The sequence below is a fragment of the Chelmon rostratus genome, chromosome 15 (assembly GCF_017976325.1).
Source record: "Chelmon rostratus isolate fCheRos1 chromosome 15, fCheRos1.pri, whole genome shotgun sequence".
Lineage (NCBI taxonomy): Eukaryota > Metazoa > Chordata > Actinopteri > Chaetodontiformes > Chaetodontidae > Chelmon > Chelmon rostratus.
The window spans coordinates 24,806,625-24,830,746 of record NC_055672.1 but is presented as its reverse complement, the minus strand read 5'-3'; the positions used below and the strand labels follow the sequence as shown (position 1 = coordinate 24,830,746).

At 40.3% G+C, this 24,122-nt stretch overlaps 2 protein-coding genes across 3 annotated transcripts in view; one reads left to right on the top strand and one right to left on the bottom strand.

The window, feature by feature from the left end:
* trappc12 (trafficking protein particle complex subunit 12) overlaps positions 1 to 3,383 on the top strand; it is a 47,932-nt gene extending 44,549 nt beyond the window's left edge. For both annotated transcript variants that reach the window (XM_041953527.1, XM_041953525.1), the window contains exons 11-12: positions 540 to 627; positions 1,125 to 3,383. In XM_041953527.1, coding sequence (XP_041809461.1) covers positions 540 to 627; positions 1,125 to 1,367 — 331 coding nt within the window. In that variant the 3' untranslated portion in view covers positions 1,368 to 3,383. The remainder of the gene's footprint in view (positions 1 to 539; positions 628 to 1,124) is intronic.
* Positions 2,938 to 6,259, bottom strand: adi1 (acireductone dioxygenase 1). The gene is made up of 4 exons (XM_041953528.1): positions 6,074 to 6,259; positions 4,989 to 5,108; positions 4,476 to 4,655; positions 2,938 to 3,758 (listed from the first exon to the last, which is right to left on the bottom strand). Exons 1-4 carry the CDS (start codon positions 6,194 to 6,196, stop codon positions 3,642 to 3,644), a joined length of 540 nt encoding a protein of 179 aa, XP_041809462.1. The 5' UTR covers positions 6,197 to 6,259; the 3' UTR covers positions 2,938 to 3,641.
* Positions 6,260 to 24,122: the final 17,863 nt, after the last annotated feature.

Sequence of the window (24,122 nt, the reverse complement as noted above, 5' to 3'; positions counted from 1 at the left end):
CTCTTACTTCTACAGCACTCAGTATTATTTTAGACAATCGTGTTCTTCCAACTTTGTGTCAGTAGTTTGTTTGTCCCTTCCTTGTTATGACAAGACATTGCCCCCATGCACAAAGCCAGAACCACAGAGTCATGTTTTTCCCAGTTTGGTGTGGAAGCGTGTGACAGGCCTGCACAGTGCCCTGACCTCAACCCCATCCAACATCTTTGAGATGAACTGGAATGCTGACTGTGAGCCAGGTCTTTTTAGTGTTGGAGCTCACTAATGGTCTATGCCTCACTGGGAGGAAGTCACTGTAGCCAGGTTCCAGTATCAGGTTGAAAACATGTATCCAGAAGAGTGAAGGGCCAATTGAATGTGCATGGTTCAGAAATGACATATGGTTGCATGTTCTCTTTCCCACATACTTTGTGCCATGTATGGTATAGCTTCCAGTATGACCTGAATACAGCACAGGTTGAGCATGATTGAAAATAACCAGAATGTTCCTGTTTTGTAGATGTAATGTATGTGTATGTATGTGTGTGTGTTTTTTTTAGGGCCTTTGTCTACCTCAGTCAGAACAACTACGCTGAAGCACATGCATCCTTCATTGAAGTCTTGAAAACTGACCCGAAAAACCCCGTTGTAAGTGCTAAGTGCTACCACATGCACTGTTGTAAACACGTCTTTTACTCTTCAATAGCTTTATAATGCAGGACAGGAGCTCAAAAAATAGTTAGACTTCAGATGATTCAAATGTTAAATGATATTAGATGCAAGCACTATATTAACTACTGTATTACATTTGACCACATTAAGTCAAAGTGATGTAGAAAGACAATCTAAACTAAGGCTCACGTCATGCATTATATCATCTCATCAACAAATAGTAGTGGGTCTGTCTTATTTGATGAGCCACATATAGATCCATTCTAAGATTAACAGCAAACATGTTACAGTTTCATTGCTGATCCTTAAAGGAACAGTTCAATATTTTTGGACATACACTTATTTGCTTTCTCACAGAGTGAAATGCTAAGATTAATATCAATATCAACAGCAGCCTCATACCAAATAGAGTGATACAGTTCATTTTTAAACTCTTGTGTCCTCGCCCATTCCCTCCCGCCATACATTACCAGGCCAACAACAACGCAGCAGTGTGCCTGCTGTATCTAGGCCGTCTGAAGGAGTCCCTTGGCCAGCTGGAGGGCTTGGTGCAGCAGGACCCCGCACTCTACCTCCATGAGAGTGTCCTCTTCAACCTGACCACTATGTACGAGCTGGAGTCGTCTCGCAGCACCCAGAAGAAGCAGGCTCTGCTTGAGGCCGTGGCTTGCCGGGAGGGGGACAGCTTTAACATACAGTGTCTCAAATTGGTCTAAGAGGCAAGAGGATTAACTGGGACAAACACTAGTGCATTCTTTTTCCTCCAGTGTGACAGGAAGTAAAACCCCAAGAGTGGAATCTGGAGGACTGGAAAGCTCTAGCTCCTGTCAGAGTGTGGTGACAGAAAGCAAATGTTTAGTGCTTGGTTTGATTTCCCAAAAATGAGTTGATACAAGATCTTTCAGATCACACTTTTCTCTTTGCATCCTTCTGAAGAGTGACCCAGTAATGAGCTACACATTTACTTACAGGAACAGCCAGGCCAGCTCATACTAATACTATTTGAGTGACATTCTGGAAAGAAAACTCTTTATAGAAGATTGCTATTACTCTGTCTGTTCAGTAAATATGTATATACTAAAAGGCAGGTATCCTAGTTTAGCATAAAGACTGGAAAAGGAAACGGAAACAGCTAGCCTGGCTCTGTCTAAATGTAAAAAAAAAATTCAGCCACTCCAAAGGGACCACTATGACCTCATGGGATAGGTCAAATGACCATCAGGGGTACATCACTAGCATTACCAATAGCAAGCAAATCTTGTATTTTATTTGAGTATATGGTTTTTTGTCTGCTTGTTTTTGTTCTTTTCTGCTACAATGGATGCATTTCAGGTGGGAAAAACAGTCTGAAGAAGTTTTGTCTTTTGTCCTCTTCATTATGTGATACTTTAGCCAGATGTGAACAAACCTGAAGGATGAGACATAATACATATGAAAGAATAAGGGTCAATTCTTCAAAAATTCAACTGTAATACAGAAACGTTTTCAAAAGCATTTTTGCACTTGAAAATTTTGCATTCATCACATTTTTAAATCACAAAGAGAAGGAACTGCTTCATGGAAAATAAATAAGTGGAGCAGCTTGTTTAAGAAGCTTTCCTGGTTTTTACCTTTGCTGTAAGGAGTTTTACAAATTTTTCAGGGAGAGCCATATTATGTGCTTCTTCACTGCTAAATTTCATACAGTACAAGCAGACAAGCTGATTAGGCTATCAAATATTACCTTACCTTCATCTTTCATGTGACCCTGGCCCTTCAGGTCTTGATCCCAAGAGTGTCTCCCCACCAGGAAAAAGTCCAGCACATTATAACCCCCTGTCAAGTAGTCATTTACACAAGCTAGGTGTTTTGTTTTCCCCTGCTAACAGTCTTTGTGCTAAGCTAACCTAAGCAGTTGGTTGCTGAAGCTTCAGAACTGGCATGTAGTCATGAGAGAATCTCTGCAAGAAAGTGACTAGAAGTAGTTCCCAAAATGTCAAACTATTCCTTTAAAATGGTTTTATTATTATTATTATTAAATAAGTTCTAGTTGCAGAGGAAATACCAAATTCAGCATCATGAGATTGGAAGAAAGGCGTCAACGTAGATGTAGCCTACATTGCTCCACATACCAATAGTGGTTTCAAGGGAGTTGCAGGCTCATCATCTGACACTGACTCTGAGACAGGGGCATTATCCTGAGCATCACTGTGCTGAAAGACTAATAAACGACAGCTGAGGTCCAAAGCTTCTTCTCAGCAGACCCTGTAATTCTGGATTAACAGTCAGAGACCACTCGGATTTCAGATCCCAGGTTTATTAACTCAAAAATAAGCCTTTCTGATTCCATTTAGCCTCTCCACTAATCAAAAATACAAATATTAGGAATCCTAAATTGCACATATCAAAGAAGCTGATTATTTTTCATTTTAACTGATTATATCAAAATAATTGTCTTGTTAAATCTTTCAGTGATTTGTCATAGTGGGTCTTTAATTATCACTGTTTACATATTGTGTTGATCATATTTATGTATATTTAAAAAACTGTTTTATCCTAAATAAAGCTGTTTTTTTAATCAACTTATCTGGTTTAGGAAAAAAACATAACAGACTGACAATAGCAGCAGTTTTATTTTCCATACAACAAAAAATGTATATTTAACTGTCAGAAATGGTCCACCCCATTAGCACAGAATAGTTATCTCTCACTTGTGAGTCACAGAATCTGAACATTAAATTAGAAAATACTTATGAGTTGATGATTGTGTGTTTTGTATGTAAATACAACAAGTAACAATAGCACAGTAGAAGCATAAACTCAAAAGACTTGTACCTTTGAGTAAATGTAGTGACTAAGATTCCATCTCTGAGATTGTCTATATGAAGGCTACATCATTTCATTCATTCATGTGTTTAACCAAATCACATTAAAAGTCCTTAGTCTTGCATGAACAGTGGTCATATGGAGACCACTGTGTAGTTATTGTTGTGTGCAGGTGCAGCGTTCTCTCAGGATCCCTGCAGAGAAGCCACATACTTCTGGCGGATGTCAAAGCCATCAGCGGGCCGGTTGTACGCTTTCCACACTGGCTCCCCCACAAACAGCCTCATGGCTTTCGTGTAGTTCTACAGAGACAGTGTTTAGATCAGTCTGAATGTTGCTGGATAAATGAAAGAATCTCAACTCTCAAATGTTCCTCCCCTAATTAACACAGCAACAAAAACAGCTTGTGAACTTTCCTTACAGAAACCAATTCATTCAGCTAGCTGGAAACTAATGAATTAGCTACTGCTAAAATACAGTTAAGGTCAAAATGTCAAGGTAAACTTGTTGTTAGTGCAAAAAAAAAAAACAAAAAACAAAGCTTTACATGCCAGTGGCAACAGCAATGACAATGCTAAGAGTAGTAACATATCACATATCACACAGCTGCAACTATTACTATTAAACTAGTAATAGTTTAATAGTAGCAAACAGTAAGGTTGCAACTGTAATGCACAAAGTATGCATTCTGTGCATTCTTTAAATATGTAAATAAAAATTGAATTTCAATACTATTGAACAATACACATCTGCAAGTTTTTGTTTGTAGTCTGATGTATGGAAATGGCAGTGGGGCTGTGCTCTCAATATTTGCTCTAATTCAAATATTATTGTTTTCTGGTGCAACAATTCAATTCTTCCTCATCATTTACATTTCATCTCCTCTAATCCAGTGTAGTGATGTGCTTTGCTAACACTGTCAGTATTGAACATGTACACTTCTAAGTTCTCTGAAACTACTTTCATGTTTCAGTTCACTTGGCGTGCATCAATGAGTTACACTCATGTATGGTACGTACAGTCTCGTCCAGGGTGAAGCGGTGGTAGATGCCAGCCGGCAGGGTAATGAGGTCCCCCTTGTTCATGGCGATGCGGATCCATCGGTCCTCCTTGTCCCTGATGTCAAAGTAGGCTTGGCCATCCAGGATGTAGCGGATTTCATCATCCAAGTGCAGGTGCTCCTCAAAGAACATCTTCAGCTGACAGACACAAAAAGACAAAGGGGCCTGAATAGTGGCGGCTTTTTCATTGAATTCTTAACTTTCCACACAGTAGTAGCTGTCCTAATGGTGTTCTCTTCACCACTGACTGAGAACGATGGTATTATAACGGTCATAAACCACTATAGAGCATTGTACTAATTGTCCACAGGTCATAACATCGGATTCAGCGACAAGATTACACTGCACTCTTCTTCAGTTTCAACTGTTTGATGAATCTTCTAACAAAGTAAATTTCTCACAATAAAAAAGATCATTTTCATTGCCTAATTTAAAAAGTACAGCTTTTGCAATGTGAAGTGCTTAGGTTACCTTTTCCTCATAGTTGGACAGTGTATCCTTGTGAATAGTGATAATGTCCATATAGGAGTAGGCTTGGTCTTTACGAATCTGCTCCAGCTCTGGGTCTGTTTCATAGATGTCAGCATTCAGCTGCAAGAACAGCAAAAAAGGACTGATCCGTCAACAAACTCTGCTATGAAAAGAAATTCCTACTGAACCACGATCATTTAATAATTTGTCGCGCACTGACTGCGGTCAAGCCGGCCGTCATGGGCAAATCCGTGGTCAAACCAGCCGCCCCTACATTTGGACTGCAGGCAGACGGCAGATGCATTGAGCTGGAGGATAGGATAAAGTCCCCGAGCTCTCGGGGACTTTTTTTGTCACTTTCCAAAAACGAGAGCGTTGCAGTCAGTCAGTCAGTCTGTCTGTCTGTTGACGTCTTATCTGAAGAGAAGCTATGAAATCTTAACTGTACCGGAGCATCACGCATACATCACAGTTTTGCAAATCGCATCTATGTTCGCTTTTCAAAATAAGATATTACACAGCGCATGGCAAATACATACATGTAAATAATATCAATGGGATGAAAATAAAACACATGAACCGTGTCACTTGTACACAAAAATATCCTTTAAAATGAAAACCAAACCTTTTCACTGTCTGGATTTAGAGAGATTCAAAAGGAGTATTTGGACAATAGACAAGTTCAGGAAGACTCCGACTACACCCTGACTGAAAACCAAAACATTTTAATATATCAATGAAGTAAAAATGTGTCATTTTCAGTCAGTGGGACTTCTCCTGAACTCAAATCTATCAGACATTGTCATAAATTATACACGGATTTGCGAATGACGACTGGCTTCACCGCAGTGCTGAACTGGAACAGCAATCCCATGCTAGCAGTTAGCCTGTTTCATGTAATGATAATACAAACTGGGGCTGTGCCAGTAGTATGAAATTCACTGCCAGAACTTGGTAGAAAAGTTAATGTTTATTTGTGTGTTCATTTCGACAGACTCTAATGCTAGCCACTGGTTATTATTGGATCAGCTAGTAATGTTAGCTGTTATGTGGAAAGCAGCAAATGGCTGTAACGATACCGTTACCTTCCAGTGTAACACCCCAAGCATTTTTAATTCGTCCAGGGAAACGGGCTGATTTGGGACCAGTCTGTGCGGCTTTCTCTGGTCTTCATCAGAGCTGTCCATGTACCAGGCTTCTAAACCCATGCTGTGATGGACGTTAAAACAACAGGCTTCCGAATAAACGGAGCAATTTAATCGCAGTCACATGGCAAATGACTGCAGCAACACTTCCTGTTTACTGTGGTGACGCAAGCTGCTCGCAGTTAACTTTTCTGTAAAAACACAAGATACAGACAGCCATCTAATTTGACAATGTTACTTTGAAGTTGTGTTTATCCTGGATATCCTAGTTTATTCTGTTAATTTTGTGTTTACACCGGTGGAGTTAACTGTTTTGACAATAACCAGTGTTCACAGGAAGAAGGTAGCTGGTAGTTTTATTTTGAAGGTTGTCACCGGACTTTAGTAGAGAGTAAGGATTTATGGCTCTTTGAGGGGAGCCGGATCTTGGTGAGCCATTCCTTTCAAAGAGCCGCTCAAAAAACTGGCTCATTTGGCTCATTTTAATATTTATTAAGTTTTAAGAAGGCAGTCTGGCCTTAACTCGTTTTATCTTGGAAATAACCACTGGGAGGAATGAATTTAGATATCCCACCACTATGAGTTTGAATTATTCTGGAATATTGATTATAGCCTCATTTGACATATGTGGATTAGATTCAGAGATTAGAGAAGTCAGATCTGGATTAATTGTAAATATTCCACAGGGTGGCGCCATATCACTCTGCTTTGACAGTGACGTGAATTACCCTTTGTACAAATTCTGTGTATGTTTGTAAACCATGACTTCAACATGTATAAACATTAAAAACAAAGCAGGCTTCAATTAATTTCTGTGCAAAACAGCTTTTAGTGCAAAGATTTCCACACAAGAACATTGTTAATAATACAGAACAACAAAACATACAAACAAACTGTCCAATAGACTGGTGGCATTTTCAGAGACTTCATTGTCACTATTATCTGAGTCATCAGATGAAAGCAAGAAGAGGAGTCCCTGAGATAAGAGATGGCCAGAACATCGTCCTGATCACCGACAATACTGTTCCAAGAGAGCACATACATGAAAGTGGACAGAACACTGATCATTTCTTATGGCGAAGTATAGTTATGATGAATTTAGAGATCTAGAGTCTACAAACCAGACTTCAATGTGTTGCCCATGTAAATAAACAGCTTACTAGAAACTCAAGAGTCTGAGGCATGAAAATGTTAATTTGATTGGATGGCTCTGGGTGCAGGACAGAGGTGATCCCTCTCATCAGGAACTGAAGAAGACATGCGGACAGGTTGAGAGCTTTGAGAGCACTGTACGTGACAGGTGGTTCAGCTCTATTTCCTGAACTTGAGATGGTCCAACTATGTTCCACACAATGTAAATCAAACCACAGTATACAATAATAGTGTAATCCCTTGCATGTTTATGACAGCACATATCTTCCCAGATACAGCGTCTTAGAATATTATAAAATTAGGAACTCTTGATAAAATGTTATATAACAGCTGAGAAAGGTTTAAGAATAAAACAAAGTATCCTTTTCCCCCCACTGGTTTATAGATTTGACCTCTGGGAGAATCACCTCTGTACGCCATGAAATTTTACATAGACATTTATTGTTTGTTTGCAAACGCGAGCACATTTCTCCCATTTTAGCCTCACTACACTGGCTGCCAATACCTTTTAGGATACATTTTAAAATTCTTTTATTTACTTTTAAATCCCTCAATGGCCTTGCCCCACCCTACCTCTCTGAGCTGCTGCAGCCTTATTGTTTTATTGTTATTTATTTTATTGTTTTACTGTATTTTATTTCTTTCATTCTGAAATATATATAGATACTAAAATCATATCTGCTGCAGGATAGGTAGAATTCTAATAAGCACACTGTAACCAGACAAGGCATAATATGTGACTTTATAAACCCCTAATTTAGTTAATCTCGTTAAGGAATATGTCATACATTTTACATGTGGTTTATAAACTAGACATACATTGAAAAAGGGCAATATGACATCTGATCAAGACATGATTTAATACCCTTTCATTTACACTTAATCATGTCTGTCAGTCAGATCAATGCTGTTTTCAATTAAGCTTTTCAGTCTTAAAGAAATATCAGCCACTTTACCAACATCACATACTGTACATCCACCCACTATCTTGTACATGTCTCCATAATGCTGGGAAGTTCAGTCTAGATTTGTTCAGCACTGTCCATTTTCTGCAAAATTCTGAAACAGTAGTCAGGATTTTTTAGGAGTGATTTGACCAGGAGACAAAATTGGAGGTGCTTCACTGTGAAAAACCCCCAGTCTGCATTATGCAACCTGTCTTTAAAGTCCCTGTCTGCTATCTGCCAGGTTTCTGCAGGGAAGGGTATGCACAGGGCAACACAAGCTTTACACACACACTAAAGCACAGTTTGCTGTGATGGCCAACTTATCAGCCCACACTGCTTCTCTCTCTCTGAGCTCTAGCCCAGGTTTAAAATAGCTCTGCTCCCTCTCAAGCTTTTACCATGATATTTGTGATGGTCTTACGTAATCAGCACTTCTTGATCTTCTCTTGCTCTTTATCCTAGTGTTTGTATCCCATTCTGCCTGCCTATACGTATTTGTTTCTCTCTCCCTTTTCTTCAGAAGATTTGACAGAGAAAACAGGAAACAATTTTCATGGCACGAGTCTGCACCAGCCTCAGCAGACTGGCAAACATTAACATCCACCTTGTTTCAGCTTTTGTTGCTGCTTTTGCCTTGTGATAATTGATGATGATATTGTAATGGAATATTCTAGTGGTCATGGATTTTATCCACCCTGCACGTACCAAAGAGGCAGAAACATGACTGCTTTATGCTAACAAGCAATGGTGGAAAGTAACTAAGTACAATTATCATATATGGCGACTGTGGCTCAGCAGGTAGAGCCACCTATCAGAAGGTTGGTGGTTCGATCCCTGGCCTCAGCAGTCGACGTGTTGAAGTATCCTTGAGCAAGATGCTGAACCCTGTGCATCAGTGTGTGAATGTGTGTGTTAATGCTCGTAATGAGGAGGTGGCCGAGCCACCATGTGTGAATGGGTGAATGCAGACTCGTGTATATATCACTACAGTTCATTTACCATATATAATATCACTTATATGGGTGTGATTTAGGTAACAATCAACTACAGTACATCTTACTCCAAGTATATCAACCATGCGATGTGCTGCTGCCTGCTGCTGTCGTGGTCATATCTTGAAATGGTTTGCATTAATTGAATCACAAGAATCTTTCCAACAATGTGTGGCATGAGTACAAACAAAAACACCAGGAAGTGTTGCTGCTGCTGAGTTGGTGAAAGTGTGGGGACCTACACCACACAAGTTTTTAGTTTTAAAGTGAACTAACCAGCTTACAGATTTCTACCCACGCATTTTCTGCTCATAAGGAAGGGCTTCCACCAGTAGAGGACCACCAGAGAGACGCTGAAAGACGAGTGGAGTGACAAACAGCATACTACCGAAACTGCTGCTATCACCGGCTTGTTTTTAGCAGGAAAGCTAAAGAGTTTCTGATTCCCCTCCATCAACACCGGATAAACTACAGCTAAAACTAGCTGGTACCCGCTGTTGAAGAGCCATAAGCAGCTCGCTCTCTCCAGCATGCCACCACTTACTTCTCCATCTGGGTGCCATCACTGCCTCCACATGTCACAGACCATCCAACTCCATAAACATTTTCCACCTTGTACAAAGAAGACACGGTAGTCACTCTTGGAGCAACTTAGGGCGCCGCTGGAGGGGAACCGGAGCTCGACTCCACAATCTCAGTATCCCAAAATCCAGACCAGGACCGCTGGCTTCTCCAGGGAGCCAAGCCCAAGCGACTGATTGGTTCCACTCTGGCGGAGATGCTGTGGTCCAAAGTCCAGAGGAATAAAACGAGCAAAGAGTCGGCATCTAAACACTCCCCTCGAACTCGAACTGGGCAACAGGTTTGACGTTCTGGACAAGCTAGAATTCCCACTGCTCCCAAAAGGCTCCAACCCAAACACCCTGCAGTCATCACCCAGGTATGCACCTGAAGCAGCTGACCTCACAGTTCCCCGGGTTAGGGGAGCCCCATAAGAGCTGGCCGAAAAATCTGTCATGGTCCGTCACAAAACGAGACCCTGCCAGGAGGACGACCACACGCCTACCTACTAGACAGCTGACAGACCCTCCAACCACCATCATCATTGGGGATGGGTGCAGATGAGGGGGCCACTCTTGCTGTCTTTCAATGTTACGGACATAAGGAGGAAAATTCCAGACATTCTGAGATCTTATCCGGAGGCTGACAGAATCATCATCCACGCAGGCACAAATGATCAAACAGCAGTCCGAACTTCTAAAGCAGGATTTTATCGACCTTTTCAATACGGTCAAACACTTCAGGTGTTGTCAGTCAGGTGTTTTTATCTCCAGCCCCACCCCCACCTGTGGCCGAGGAATTGTCAGTTTCAGCAGGCTGCTCAGCCTGAACACCTGGCTTTCCACTGCCTGTAGATCCAACAATATGGGCTTCATAGACTTTGATGCCTTCTGGGAGAGGAGGCACCTCTTCGGGGCAGACGGACTGCACCTGAACAGATCTGGTAGCCGTCTATTGTCTGCTAATTTGACATACAGCATCCAGCACATACACACATCATCCACCTCTCCCCCGAGCAGGCCCACACCTGCTGACCAGCCCATCAGTGATTGATGTCCCCCAGGTCCAAGTCACTATTACTTTAGTTCCACTTCTAACAGTGAGAGCTGCATTACAGGACTGGGACCCTCAGACTTCTCCAACAATTCATTTATCCATCTATTTCTCCAGAGATTTTACCTTCTTCTTGTGATTTTATTGTTGATAATTTTAACAATGAACTCAAGTCAGCACTTGACATAGTGGCACCAGTAAAACTTAAAAAGGTTAAAATGAATTCAAAACCTGGAGAAACAGTGACATAATAAAATTGAAGAGAAACTGCAGAATAGCACACTGCAAAAAAGGGCATCCCAAATATGAGATATAAAAACTACATTTGAGAAGAAAATTACTTAAAACTAGTGTCTGTCCATGCAGCAAGTAAATTATACTTAATAAGAATTCTTGAAATAAGATTTTTAAATCCAGAAATAAGTTATCATGGCTAAAAATAACATTTTAAATCTTGGCAAGTGTCAAACAATTTGCAGTGCAGAAACAAAATGGCAGAAAAAACAAACTAGCAGTTCATTTTCAAATTTTACAGAAACAGCTGACCATCTATAACATAACATATAACAACAAAAAACATGTGGACTGGGCAAACTCCCGCGAACCCTCGAGCACCCTGCGGAGGGTGTAGAGCTGGTCCACTGGCTGAAAAAAAAAACTCCATGAATCATGGAGTTCATGCTGGTGAGTAATAATTGAATGTTGGAGAAGGCTGGCAAGACAGTTCATCCTCCAGGTCCACGGAGCTGGCTGCTGGGGTTGAGACTCCAGCTCAAGCAGTGGCAGGCGCTGGAACTGCAGTTTCTTCCTTTTCTCTGCATCCTTCCTGGGAACGGAGGAATTGGAAAAAGCTGTGGATGGTTGTTCATTGTGGATGTTTTCCAAGAATAATGGGGAAAAAAGCTCCCTTTGAGAAGCACTGAAGCCTGAATGTTATTCCTGAACAAGGCGTCCAGGAGTCTAAGCACTGGCCATTTGCTAATGGTTTTACTTGCCAGACAAGAGCTTCAGCGAATGGGAACAGCGTCCTCTTCGGAAATGGCTTCCTCAGCTTCGGATACCTGCTGGGAATCCATGATGCAGTCAATCTGATGAGCAGCAGGGTAAGTTCAAGTACACACACCATCAGTCTTGTCATTCTCATGTGGGAAAGCAAAATGGCTTGTAGAGGAAGCAGCGAGGGTAAGCAGGCTATGACAGTAAATAAGGCACCCTGTTTGAGATGTGCCAGTAGGGTGTGAAGCAGAGAATCAGCTGAGCTGTCAGCTGATGTGGGCTGGGTTGAGATCAGCTGAGCCATCAGCCTATGAAGTTACAATGGGAATTGAGCTTGACCTCCATGGCCTGCCTGAACTTGTACTCATTATTTCTTATACTCAAGTAGAATTTTGAATGCAGCACTTTTAATTAACTTTATATTGTTGTGTTCAGACTACTAATCAGACTACTTCTTCCGCAACTAACAGGTTTACGTTAACAACTTTATGAGGTGATAATATGCCAGTGTTCTGCTGCCCCCAGGTGGCCCAGAAAATTTAGCTAATGCAGCTTTATTTGCAGGTTTTCTCAGTCGCTTTGGTGCTTTTCTCAGATCAGAATGAAAATTCTCATAGCTCTTAGTTCAACCTCCAGTTCAACATTTAGTCATTTGTGCACATCATGATTGCAACTTCTCCTTCCTTTGAAGCAATTGCAAATGTTTTTGGACACGTATCAGCTGCTTTTATACAACTCTCTGCTGTTTTAAACATTATCATTTGCTTATGTCATGTAGGTCAAATAAACTATACTCATGGATGCTGAATAGTCATTCCCAATAAAACTAAAATAGTCTTCATTTTATTGCTTGAGTCATTACATACAAAATTGTTGAACTAGCTATCAAATTCTGTCAAGCAAATTTTATACCTTTCTTTATCATTTTTTCCTGAAAATGTCTCCTAAATTAACAATTCTGTGTCCAGACAGACAGGAACGTCTGGATGTGTCAGAATGATTTACCTTTGTTCAGTTACAATATGTGCTGTTATATTGTTCACATTTGTGCACAGCTCTACCAAGAGGGTGTTTCTTGTGTTTATTCTAAATAAGCGACTGCAGTGTGTTTTTCTTTTCCACAATGCTGTAGAATTTCAAAGCACATATACAGTAACTCCTCTAACTACAGCAATGTGTAACTTTACTGTTGTTTTCAAAAGGTTGTACAAGCAGTGTATCGTGCTGTCTTAAGCATTTTCAGGTAGTGTCACAGAGTTCTGACCTTTTTTGGAAAACACTGACAGAATAACCTGTCGTAATGAAAACAAGACAAAGCCATTTGACTCTTGTTCATACACGATGGTGTCAAGACTTCTCATTTTGATGACACTGGCAGTTTCATTGACATGAATACTTGCTTTTGAGGGATGAATTATCCATTTTTAGCAAGTGATTTGCTTTTGCAGGTTATCCACTAGGTTTTGCAGTTTGCAATAATTGTTTTGAGAAAAGCACTGACTGTTGTGTAAATTTTAAGAGTGATGTGAGAAAAGCACCAAAGCGATTGAGAAAAACTGTAACCTCTAGAGTTGGGGCAAGAAACTTGAGCACTCAGACAATCAGAAGTTATCTGGAGGAGAAAATGACAACCACCATTAAGGTTATTATCCAGACAGTCCAAACTTTCACGAGTATAGCTGGTCAAACGGGGTGGGTCTGTAAACTGTGATGTATGTTTACAATGGGTAGTTTGGGTGATTTTGGCATTTTTCTGAACCCCTTATCTTTTAATGCACTAATGCACTGATCAGATAGCTAGCATCAGTCCAGTTTGCATCTAGCATCACTGGACTACATCAGGTCATGATGTGTGTTCACCAAAAGAAACTACAATTAAATTGAATTAATCGTATCTCACCATACCAAATTTCAGGAAATTAGGTAATACTTTTATCACAGTATACTAATGTAATGTCTGTAAACTGAATTAAGAAATTGTTGGAAATACTTCATCATAATTCATTAGTTTCCTTGTTCATTTGGAACTTCCACACAAACAAAAACAACTGTGTCACATGAGTTTAGCATCTTAGCCCCTTGACGCCTAAATTTATTTAGAATTACATTAAAACATTAATTCTTTGTGTTTTTGCTTTCAAGCTGATCCTAAATTAAGAGGAGTTTGTTAATTTTTCTGTAGCACATAGAATAGATATAAATTAAGGTATGATGCAAATTAGCGACAACATGTGCTAATGCTTAAATGCAACAAAAATACTTTTTTTCAAAGTTCATAAATGTGCATCATAAAAGCAATTCAAAATTAATTAATTTCATCAAAACAGCCACAAAATTGGCTTACAACCATTGCATTGTAACAACAACTTCACTTTGACCAGTCCAACGAGAAACCAGTGCTTTCAAAAGGTTCCTAGGTGTGTGTTGAATATGCACAAACCGGCATTAGAGGAATGCATGCACGATTCGGCTCTAATGTGGATTGAAGCGGTATGATGTGAATTTGTGACAATCGGAGTTAAAGGGTTAACAACATTTTTCATTATTGCTACCAACTGTCCCTCTCCGGTCATGTGAGAAGGTGGTAAGCAGTCCTGCTGCCAAAATCACATGACTTTGTGTGGCAGCTGGATTGCTACATTGCGCTGCCCACTCCCACTATACAGCAGAGACACTAAAGCCTTTTTCTCATATGAACTCTGGACAGTGTCCACAGAATTAGGTCCAAACAATGTCCAGAGTTGTCCTGTGACACATGTAGAACTTTTGTCTGTTTCAGACGTGTTCTCACTCAATGGAAAACTTCAGCCTGGTTTAGGTGAAGGGTGGTGTGTGGATAGAGAATGGTGTTGAATTGTGTTAACATCAATACTACATGTATTTGGACACATCCACAAAGTCAAAGCAATATTCTGACATCAGAGAACAGTGCAGCAGCTACACTGTGCAATGTCATCAACACGCCACCTCGTTTGCTGTGTATGTCTTTTTTTTTTTTTTTTTGGTTTGTTTTAATTGTGTTTATTGATGATCGAGATCTGATCATTGAGTCTGCACAGAATATTTTATTTTGAAAATTGACCCGATTCTCTGTTCCATTCCTTTGTCTAACTTACTGCCTGGCTCAGTGTACTCTGTGCAGCTTGGTGTCTGTCAAAGATAGACAATGTGCAGCAGTTTCTTTCATCCTCCTCTCTTCACACATGCAGTGCATACAAGCAGCTAGCACCCACACAGAACAACACACACACACAGATAACAAAAAAGTCAGTTGCCACCCACACACATACACATACGCCCACACAGTCAAATACACAACAACAACAATATGAAGGATAAACACCTCAGAGACAGAGAGGGGCAGAGAGAGACACTGGTGGACACAGTAGCTGCTGTACATGTTCTACACTTCTGATAGCATTAATACTATGTATTTGATAATGGACAAGTCAAGGTCTAATATATGTGTTTGAATTGTTGATGTTTTCTAAAGTAAATCCAATTGAATTTATTTATTTTGCTAACTGCTACCTAAAAAAGGGCTTTGGTGGAGGTAATTCAGAAGCTGAGATCTAATGTACTATATAGTGGTAGGGAAGCATCCTCAAGCTTGTAGGATCATATATTTCTCAATAATAAATAATTTAAAACCAATAATTCCTATATATTATATTATTATATTATTTATATAATAATTATTATATATTATTATATATTATATTACTATATGTTATAGTTGCAAGATGGTGCCGCAGATGGCAGCCTTGGTACTGCACTCTCTGGTACTTTCTCGGTTTTTATATGTATTCTGTTTTGGTTAAACTGACCACTAGTTAAACTGACTTCATCTCATTCTCTCCCTCTTTTCCCATTCATATAGTGAATTTGAACAGAACATCGGTCCACATGAGGTCTGTACAGTCTGGTTTGGCTGCACGGTGTAGAAAAAGAATGGAGTTCACAGTTTCAGTGTTGCACTCTGAGCACTCATCAGCAGAGGGCAGTGGCAGTGAACTTGGATAAGGCGCCTGTGCACACAGCTGCAGCATCATGTATGAGAATGTGCTTGAGAGAGGGAGATGGACAAAAACAACAGAGACTAAAGATTGGACAACAAAAAATTACCCAGCAATCATCATTGCATCTGTATATGACATGAATACCAGAGAAAATAACAAAATGAGAAAATAATCATTCAATTGAATCAAATTTTATAGTTTCATAATAGTTTTTATGGTATATGTAGAATAAAACTTTAACTTTGTTATGCTTTGCTTGTAACTGACATTTTTTCAATAAAGTTACTGACACCATGACAGAGGTGGATGTGCACATTTGAGGATGTATATACCAACTGATCGTCACATAAATCCCATGGTGGATGTATTGTCTATAGCTTTGCTGTTGCTCAACTGAAATTTGGACAGGCCATTAAGTGTTAATACACTGTCAAATGCTTTTCAAACAATGTCATGAATAATTTCATTGACCTCAAGTCTACAGTGGAACAATTTGGATTTGTTATAAAGTTGTCATTATAATTTTTGTTGGGCAACTGTGTCTCAGCAGGTAGAGTAGTCATCTACTGATCACAATGTCCTGCAGTCTACATGTCGAAGTGTCCTTAGGCAGGATACTGAACCCCAAATTGCTCCCAATGCTGTGATGTTGGTGTGTGAGTCTGTGTGAATGGTTGTTGCTCCTGATGAGCAGGTGGCACCTTGCATGGTAGCCTCTGCCATCAGTGTAAGAAATTGTGTGTGAATGGGTGAATGCGTTGTAAAGCACTTTGAGTGGTCAGTAAGACTAGGAAAGTGTGATATAAATGCAAATGATTTTGTAATGGTGTCAAGAAGAATAATTTCCTTTACCTCAACTTCAGTGGTACAATGTGGACTTTTCATTAAGATGTCACTAAATGTTAAAAGGTCAGTGTGATGACAGGGAACAGATAGCTTTAATTGTTGCTCATGTTACAAACAGCTGCCAACTGTGTAGCCGCCATTTGCTAGCTAGTTAGCCATGCAGCTAGTGATCATATTATCTGACTCAACCCTTAGTGTGCCAGGAGCCAAACCCAACAAGTAAACGACCTCACTACTCAATCTATTCCCTGTAATCAAGCTGGCCTCCGTTGGTTTCAGAGGCTGAGTTCTATCCCAGTCCAGTTTTGTTCACTGGAAGTCCTAAAAAGATTGTGATTTCTACAAAGTGTCATTACACTGAAAGGCTTATGGGTGATTTTAATCTCCTGGCAGTAGTGAGTTTGGGATAAAGAAGCCAAGAATCCTGCTGAGTAAAGACATAAACTATCCCTGCTGATTGAAATTTTTGAAAATGCTCCTCCTCCTGGACATCCATTCAACAGCTCATAGTTTGGGCCTTTTTTAAAGAGCCTATTCATATTTTCTACAAGAATATTGAAATACTTACATTTTGGCACTTTATAGCATAGAAGGTTGGAAAAATAATGACCTTCACTTGCAGCCTCTATAGATTAACAACCACCTCAGTCCCTGCAGATATATTGTAGTCGTTTTGTTATGTACACTTATTTCTGCTGCAGTGTGAGGAGAGTTGTTTAAAATCATTCTCTCATCTTTCTCAGAAGACATTCATCCTGAAAAGTTTTTTCAAATTAGTTCAAGAATTATAGTAAATCTGGTCATAAATTTTTACAGACTGTGTGGCAAACAGACTGTCATCTGTCCCAATAAATCTCCACAGTCCCTGTGGTGGCTGCGGAACTGGCACATAGATTAACTATTCATAATGGTAGTCTCTCTGTCCCTCTCTCTCGTTCTCTCTGGCCTTATTCAAAGTGCTCTAATTAATCTGCCTTAAATAGATGGACAAACCTACATTACTGACACAACTCCTGATACACCATGTACTATTTAATACACAGATGGGACCTGTGTGTGTGTGTGTGTGTGTGTCTGTGTGTGTGTGTGTGTGTTGATAGTGAAGGTGATGGTACTAGAATTTAGAGTATGAATGTATTGTGGGGATGCTGTGACCATATTTCATAATTGAGATTGATGGGCAACTACAAGTAGGTTTTGAATTCCATGTTCATTTTTGCCAGAGGTAGGATAATTACAGTTTATTACAAGTTGGGTTTTACATTCCGATTTTGATAACATTCTACTCACCCTAACAATTACTCAGATCTGGGAATATTATGACATCACTACAACAAAGGTCAGCAGTGCAGGGAACATGAGCTGTCAGACAGCCAGGCAGGTTGGAAACATGGCAACACCTTATGTAGATTATCAAAACCGCTTTATTTGTAGGTAAAACTGAACGTGAGTGCACCCAAAATGTTGCTAGCAATCCTTCATTGTACAGAAAACTTACATGCTCATCTAAAGCATGCGTGTCTCTTAATGATGTGCAGACATTCCTCTGGTTGCAGATGAAATGATCTCAAAAAGAAAGGCAATCCTCTTTTGTTCCTGTTTGTTTGTGTCACATTGAAGATGATGTCATAGCAGTTTCACCCAGCAACATAATAACGATCAGCTAAACAATCTACATTAAGGGGGTCTTGGATGCAGGAGAAAAAGATCTGGTACCAAAGGTGCATCAAGTGCACCTTAGCAATTCACTTGGTAAGCACCTGCTCATGGCCACATCATTAGTGTTGCATCATGTCGTTGTGTTCCAGCCTCTTAAACCTGAACCTCAATCCAAATCTGAATCTGCACCTCTGCCTGCTCATCTACCTGTACCTTTTACCTGCCCAGTTCCTCTTAATCTGTGGATTCCTGGCTACTTCTGTTTGGACTTGCTGCCTTTACCTGTAAGCATATGTTTAATCATTTTACTAATATCACTGAACTGTTCCTGTCTGCCCAGTTGTCTGCATTGGTGATTCATGAGTCATTTTCCTTGATGCGTCATACACACCTGATGACAGCACAAATGGGCCGTCACGAGCCCTGCCTGCCATTTTTTGGTACGAGTTTGAAGTTATTAAGGGTAGTTTTCTACACAAAGAGCCATGTTTTCTGGAGAGCCTCGCTGCTATCTGGAAGCATAGAATACCTTGTTCTCCCAAAAAAGTGGAATTTTTCAGGTAGACATTTGCGAGCACTGCTCCAGATCCTGTTTCTCTTGAACCTGTCTCACCAGCCTTGTTTGCATCCCATCCATCTAACAACAAACCTAATCCCCCATCTGCTTGCCTACAGTCTGCATCCCAGTCAGCACACAGAATTCTCTGCAGCCACCTCTGTCGTACAGTCGGCCGCCAAAGCCCAGTTAGATAATGAGTCCCCCCTGCTTACACCCAGCAAGATCTTCGGTCACCCATCTCTGTCAATGCCCAGCTAGATTTTCAGTCGCCAGTCTCTGCTCTTTAGTTGCCACTGACCATCTGCTCTGCACCCCAACAGTCTGCTAATCCTAGCAGCAGCCTTCCCTAACCTCAATCTAAAGTCAATCACCATTGTCCAAGCCACCCATTTCTTTGATTCTGCCTGTCGATTAACCTTTACTCTTTAACTGCCCAATTCTGTTAACTTCTTCTGTTTGAACTTGCTGCCCTTACCTGTAAGCCAATGGTTCACCCTAACTCTTTCCCCTTTACTAATAAATTACAGAACTGTTCTTTTTTGCCCAGCTGTCTGCATTTAGGTCTTTTTCCTTGCTTAATACACAGTCACCGGCCACTTTATTAGGTACACCTGTCCAACTGCTCGTTAACACAAATTTCTAATCAGCCAATCACATGGCAGCTACTCAATGCATTTAGGCATGTAGACATGGTTAAGATGATCTGCTGCAGTTCAAACCGAGCATCAGAAAGGGGAAAAAATGTGATTTAACTGACTTTGAACGTGGCATGGTTGTTGGTGCCAGACGGGCTGGTCTGAGTATTTCAGAAACTGCTGATCTACTGATTTTCACACACAACCATCTCTAGGGTTTACAGAGAATGGTCCGAAAAGAGAAAATATCTAGTGAGCAGCAGTTCTGTGGGTGAAAATGTCTTGTTGATGTCAGAGATCAGAGGAGAATGGCCAAACTGGTTTGAGCTGACAGAAAGGCAACAGTAACTCAAGCAACCACTCGTTACAACCAAGGTATGCAGATGAGCATCTCTGAACGCACAACACGTCCAACCTTGAGGCAAATGGGCTCCAGCAGCAGAAGACCACACCGTGTGCCACTCCTGTCAGCTAAGAACAGGAAACTGAGGCTATATTGCCGACACCTTTCTAAACCCACACAATCTCAAACAGACTGCACGCAGCCAATCTCCAGTCTCATAGGGCTGCCAGGAGGCTTGCCATGACTGCCCTTCACCGCAACACGTGCACTGGAACCTGAACATGTGGAGGAACGTTATGTTCAGCGCTGAGTCCAGATTTTGCCTAACGCAGTTGGATCGTAGGGCCAAAGTATGGAGAAGACATGGAGAATGCTATGCATGGAGAAGACATGGAGAATGCTATGCATGGAGAAGACATGGAGAATGCTATGCAGGTTGCTGCACCGATAGAGTAACATCTTTTGGTGGAGGCAGTGTGATGATGTGGGGCAGCATCTCCCTCACTGGAAAAAGAGGGCTTGCCATCATTGGAGGCAATCTCAATGCAGAGAGATATCGAGATGACATTTTGTAACCAGTGGCAATCCCATATCTCCACAGTCTGGCACTGAACTCTATCCTCCAAGATGACAACGCTCACTGCCACAGAGCGGGGTTCATCAGAGACTACCTCCAGAATTTGGGAGTGGAGAGGATGGAACGGCCTGCCAGCAGTCCTGACCTCAACCCCACTGAACACTTGTGGGATCAACTTGATTGTGCTGTTCATCCCACAGCAGTGTGTGAGCAGGCTGGTGAGCAGCATGAGGAGGAGGTGCCAGGCTGTTGTGGCTGTGTATGGTTCTTCCACATGCTACTGATTCTCCTGTTTGTTAAATTAATAAATTGCTTAAATTGCCAGTAGGTCTTGTTTCTTCAGACTTCAATCATCCAAATCCACCAAACAATGCCCAAACAAGAGGCAATAGCAGAATAAGCTGTTTTGCATTGGCAGAGAAGATCTGGCAAATTTTAATGGGCGCAACCCACATCCTCAGATCTGCCACTCATCCCGCAAATGCATGTTCCTTAGAAATTAGCACCATTTAGAGGGGAAATAAACAGGCTTTCCAACAGTGTAAGATTTATTGCCAAGAAGCATTGTTACAACAAAGAAATGATCTATCAAACACAGATTTCCTTAGTTTTTGTGCTATGTTTATATTGGTGAACTGTTGTGAATTGCCTGTGTTGTAGAGTAGAGCAGAGTAGTGTAGTGTAGTGTAATCCAAGCATTGACTTACTTCTTACCTGAGTAACATGCTCAGTGCAGAACAGTGTTAAGACAGCTGAGACAGATACCAAACAGGCCAAAGTGAGACACCATACACCAAGTCTTTATTTATACATTAACGCAGTTCAGCAAGATCTGTGATTACAGCACATAATAAGATTTAACATTAATAGTCATTTTCCACTAAGATTTCTTTCAGGGCTTAGTTCTTAATCACCACTAAGCTTTAACAGTGATCAGCGTTTACATGAACAGCAAAGTATTACACGGATGGCCTCATATTACTAGATTTTACATAAGTCAGTGTAGTATGTGTAAAGTAAGTTATCCTTAATATATCACAGTGAAACTAGATGTCTTGCCACAGTTTAATGCGAGCGAAAATCAAAGAATACTTCATTGATAGAAATAGTACATACTGTAAAACTATCTGGCTTATCCTCTCATTTGGTCCAATTTGTGAGTTTAGTTACTCAGACAAAATACATTTCCAGCAGTCATGTAAAACAGCAGTGGTAGAAAATATGACATTGTTCCAATAGAAAGCAGGTTTTCAAGTGCTACACGTCATTGTGCCAGTTGTTTCGTATATTAGAGATAAGCCCACACAGGTTACACAGATTAATGAACAGTGTTATGTAAACAGCCTTTTAAAATCAGACCTCAGCCAGAGTGTAGGGCTGATGTGAAGTAATAGGTGATGTGAACCACCATACAGTTTATCAGAATAGTTTTATGAATGCCATGGCCATTTCCCATTTCAACAACAAGAAACAGTCAGCTTCAAATAAGCAGTAGAGCTCTCCATACATGATCATATCAAGATGCAAGAGCTGGCAGAGAATCACCAAGAAACTGCCTGGAGCACCACTGTGCTGCAAGAGAAAACTGGCTCTGCCAAAGTTGACCTACGGCCATGTTCCAATGCAATTTTCAAGGAGGAGCTGTGCATGCAGTGAAATTGGTGTCTCTCATAACACATACACCCACTAGATTTCTTTGTATGTATTGTTCATATGTGAAATGTGGGTGGAATGTATCCAAATTATGTGGATTATTATTAATTCTGTTATGTTTCTTAAAGTTACACTACCGGTTTTCATAGTTATAAAAGTGTGTCTTCTTGTTTGGTCTTGAAATGGGTAACATAATAAACAAGAAAACCAAAAAAGTCTTACTTTACTTTGCTTTTGTGTTATTTTGTTATTATTATTGTTATTTTTCCATTGTGCATGTGCAGCCTGATCTGTAACGTGCACCTATCTCACAGGAGTGCGCAGATTCAAAGAAAAACCTTAATTGGAAATAAAGGGAAATCTGAAGGGATTTGAAAAAAAAATGTAGACCTGGTGCACAAAGAGCATTTCCTACAGTATGCAGAGTTTCCTGCATAAATCCTCTGGTGAAATGTTTTTTTGTTCTCACTGATGTGTTTTTAAAGCATGTGAGCTTACACAGTCATCCAGCCTGTGATGCACAATGAATTGTATAAGAGGAGACAATCATGTTCTTGTTCCAGCATCATGATCTCATACAGATCCACGTTAGAGGGAATTATTTAAATTACACTGGGAAAAGTAGTAATGGTCAATGGTAAATGGACTGTATTTATATCTCGCTTTTCTAGTCTGACGACCACTCAGTGCTTTTACAACACAAGTCTACATTCACCCTTTCATTCACATTCATACGATGGCAAGGCCACCTGCTCACTACAAGCTTTTAAAAAATACGGAGCATTAGGTGCATTGAGTGCGCCCCCATGTGTTGATAAGACACAAATTATTGGAAATTGTTATTAGCAAATAAACATGCACTTTGACAAGTGCTTTACTATTAGCCTATCATTTATTCCAGGAACATAGATATACAAATTTATACAGAAAAAAAACTGTTGCACTAAAAATTACAATATTTTAGAGCTATTTTAGAAATGAGGCTTTCTGGGGAGCTCACATCTCTTGAATTCTGATTGCTGTCTTGTTGAGACTTAATGGAGCGTTGTGTGCAGTCACCTAACCTAGGCTAGTTGCAGGATGGTCAGTAAATCCCTCTAAATTGTAGGCCTGCCTGCTTGTTAAACCGCATGTGTTAGATACAAAAGATGCAACATTTGAGTATGGAGTATCTGGAGTTGTTTAAAGCCACCTTTATTGCCGTTGAGCAGAAACTGAGTAATGAGTGATTGATTACAGTATTCAAGTAATTTGGGCAACGCTCCAAGTTGTCCGTTCCATGATTGTAAAGGATTTCATCAAGGCATCCTATTGTCTTTATAATGTTTATAATTTATATGTTTGTGTTTTAATTTGTTTGAATCAAATCACAAACTGACTGACACACAAAAAACCTGGGGGCAGGTAGTATTATTCCAGCTCCCGGCCATGCCAGAATGTCCTCACACTTAACTTTTAATGTGTTGAAATGGCTGACTTTTAGTAGGGATTTGGGGTGCTATTGGGTGTTATAGTAATATCAAGGAGTGTACATCAAATTGATATGGCAGGGTTAAGAAAATCAGAGAAAGCCAGTCCGTGATCATTTTAAACCTTCCTCAGTCATTGGTTGAGTCCTGATTAACATACACGTCTAAGACATTCCAACAATCCCACAGGTTTAAAAACACAGATACGCAAATGAAGCACTTCATTCCTCTGTGGATGAGCTTGTAAGTCTGTGATTTTAAAAAAACTGATCATAATAATTCACAACATGATGGCAATTAAAGTTGCACAAGGTGGAGTGCCTTGGTAGTGGAATGGTTACAGCACATGCGACGTGGTTGCAACCGTCGCTCATTCGATTCTAGCTGGCAGCCTTTGCTGCATGTCAGACCCCTTTCTTTTGTCCTGTTTCCTGTCTGCCTCTTCATCCAACATTATCAAATAAAGTAAAAAATGTCCCCCAAAAATTATTTTTTTAAAGTTGCACAAGGCAACAGGTTTCAGTCCCC

Bases quoted from the DNA above. Each gene is read 5' to 3' on its own strand.
- adi1 (XM_041953528.1), bottom strand. From the start codon at position 6,196: ATGGGTTTAGAAGCCTGGTACATGGACAGCTCTGATGAAGACCAGAGA. The intron at 4,656-4,988 runs GTAACCTAAGCA...TGTGTCTGTCAG, and splicing joins TGTCCAACTATGAGGAAAAG to CTGAAGATGTTCTTTGAGGA. The intron at 3,759-4,475 runs GTACGTACCATA...CTGTCTCTGTAG, and splicing joins GCTTCACCCTGGACGAGACT to AACTACACGAAAGCCATGAG.